At 40.6% G+C, this 2559-nt stretch overlaps 1 protein-coding gene across 1 annotated transcript in view; it reads right to left on the bottom strand.

Moving 5' to 3' along the window:
• Positions 1 to 2559, bottom strand: part of LOC103253341 (histone-arginine methyltransferase CARM1-like) — a 147347-nt gene that overhangs the window by 105688 nt on the left and 39100 nt on the right. The window contains exon 5 of the mRNA XM_021709420.1: positions 1630 to 1740. Within this exon, the coding sequence (XP_021565095.1) occupies positions 1630 to 1740 (111 nt within the window). The remainder of the gene's footprint in view (positions 1 to 1629; positions 1741 to 2559) is intronic.

The following is a 2559-nucleotide window of genomic DNA, read 5'->3' on the forward strand; positions in this document are numbered from 1 at the left end:
AATTCCTGAACAAAACCTGAAACGCATGGGCCATAAGAGATAAGATAGACAAATGGGACCTCATTAAACTGACAAACTTCTGCAAAGCCAAAGAAACCATCAAGGGAGCAGGGAGATAGCCCACAGACTGGTAAAAAGTATTTGCCAATTCCATGTCTGACAAAGGCCTAACATCTTGGATCTACAAAGAACTAAAACATGTTGAAAAGAAAAAAACCAAACAACCCCATTACAAAGCAGGCAAAAGATATGAACAGACACTTCACAAAAGAAGACTACGAGCGGCCAACAGACACATGAAGAAATGTTCAACCTCATTAATCATCAAGGAGATGCAAATTAAAACTACACTGAGATGCCACCTAACTCCAGTCAGAATGGCCATTATCAATAACTCAAAAAACAACATGTTGGAGAGGATGTGGAACACTTCTACACTGTTGGTGGAAGTATAAACTAGTGCAACCTCTGTGGAAAGCAGTGTGGTGATTCCAAAGCTCTAAATATCGACCTCCCATATGACCCCACAATCCCCCTACTGAGAATATACCCTGAAGAACTCAAATCACTCTATCAAAAAGATACCTGCACACGTATGTTTATCGCAGCATTGTTCACAATAGCAAGAATCTGGAACCAACCATGCTGTCCATCAAGTGAGGACTGGATTAAAAAAAATGCTACATATACATGATGGAATACTACACAGCCATAAAAAAGAACAAAATCATGAACTTCGCAGCAACCTGGATGGAACTAGAGTTTATAATACTGAGTGATCTCTCACAGCAACAAAGATCTGAGTATCACATGTTCTCACTCATAAGTGGACCTTGAACATCTATATAATACTATAAGAAAAGGATTGACAGTGGTGGGAAACTATGGGGGGGCAGGGAGGGGAAGGGAGGTGGGATTAACGGTAGTCAATATCTGTCTGGGAACACCCCTTATCAACAAGGAAGCCTGAACGATGCATATTTGTATACCTAACCCTTAACTGTACCCCATAATTTTAAAATAAAAAATACATTTTAAAAAAAAGAAAGAAATCACTTATCATACTCAGTGATCTATCACAGAAACAAAGAACAGAGTGCGACACGTTCTCACTCATAAGCAGACCATGAACATTTATTGTAATACTATAAGGGATTGACAGTAGTGGGATACTGCTGGGGTAGTTTGAGGGGGTACACAACATCAATAAGGGTACCTGATCCCAAACCAGGCAAAATGGGGACCAAAGGTAGGTCCACACTTTACTTGCACAATGACCACTTGTATACCTAGTCCTGAATTGTACCCCACATCATTAAAATGAAAAAAAGAAAACGTTTATCTATCTCTCCCTCCCATTCCAGCCCCACCTGCCACCCAGTGACTGGGAAGGGAGAAGTTTTTGCTATATTTTTAGTATCAGTGACATTAAAAAATATATATGATTGTTTTATATCAATCACTGCAGGGAAGTCAGGTTTTATCAGCAGTAATATTCCAGTAGAAAAAAAAATTAGGGACTGGAAAAAAAGTTATTCTAAATGACCTACCTGGAAAAGTCCATAACTGGGTACCCTGAAGTACACTGAAGACCTGGTCGGTAGCTGCCTTAAAAATAAGGCCACTTACCTCAGCATATTGTGATACTGAACTGGCTTCAACTGCATAAACTCTCCTAGCTCCAGCCTGAACAGCAAAAAATGACAGGATTCCTGATCCACAACCAACATCTAGAACAACCTAGAAGGAAAGAAGACAAAAAAGGGGTGAAAACACAGGTGCTTGCCAGCTTTTGTCATTGAGGTCAGACTTAAAGCACTCACTTTGGTATTTCTAGTGGTCTTACCTTGGTAAAGTCATGAGATCTCTCAGACTTTTCTCACACATTAAATGGGATTAATAATAACTACACTTGAAGTTGGCTGTAGGGATTAAATAATATGAAATGTATGCAGGGCACTTGGCACATAATTGGTGTTCCTCCAATCATTGCTATTATCATTACAGTTTCTTTGTAACATGAATTGCTTTTAGGATGGTTAGGGCCAAGAAAAGTAAAGTGTCACAAATGGGCTTGCTCCACCAATTCTATCAGCATGAAAAAATGAGAACTGTCAAATAATTTTTGGAATGATGCATGTGTACACATGTTTAGAAATAACTGAAGATAAAGTCTTGAAAATCCAAAAGTGAGGCCTGTGCTTTTCTACCAGGCCACTTCCGTAAAGTTGAGGAGGTATCTGGAGGGTAGGAGCCTATGAAGGTCATGAAGGGATGAAATTTTTTTTCTACACTCTGGGTTCAGACCTGGATCTCAAGTCAAGGAAACTGCCATTCTCTGGCATGAAGGGGCTAACACTCAAACCTACATGCTGGGGAGGCAATGGCTGGTTGGCATGTATTGGGGCCCTCTCCCCATTTACTCTTGAGCTGAGCCAGAACCTCAGTCTGATCATTGAAATTTAACGTTGCTCTATTTTTTTTTGAATTGGAGTCTCACTCTGTCGTCCAGACTGGAGTACAGTGGCCGCTCCCGGCCACCGCAGCCTCGACCTGCTG

Source organism: Carlito syrichta, unplaced genomic scaffold, assembly GCF_000164805.1.
Source record: "Carlito syrichta isolate Samal-C Ts95f unplaced genomic scaffold, Tarsius_syrichta-2.0.1 Scaffold222196, whole genome shotgun sequence".
Taxonomy (NCBI): domain Eukaryota; kingdom Metazoa; phylum Chordata; class Mammalia; order Primates; family Tarsiidae; genus Carlito; species Carlito syrichta.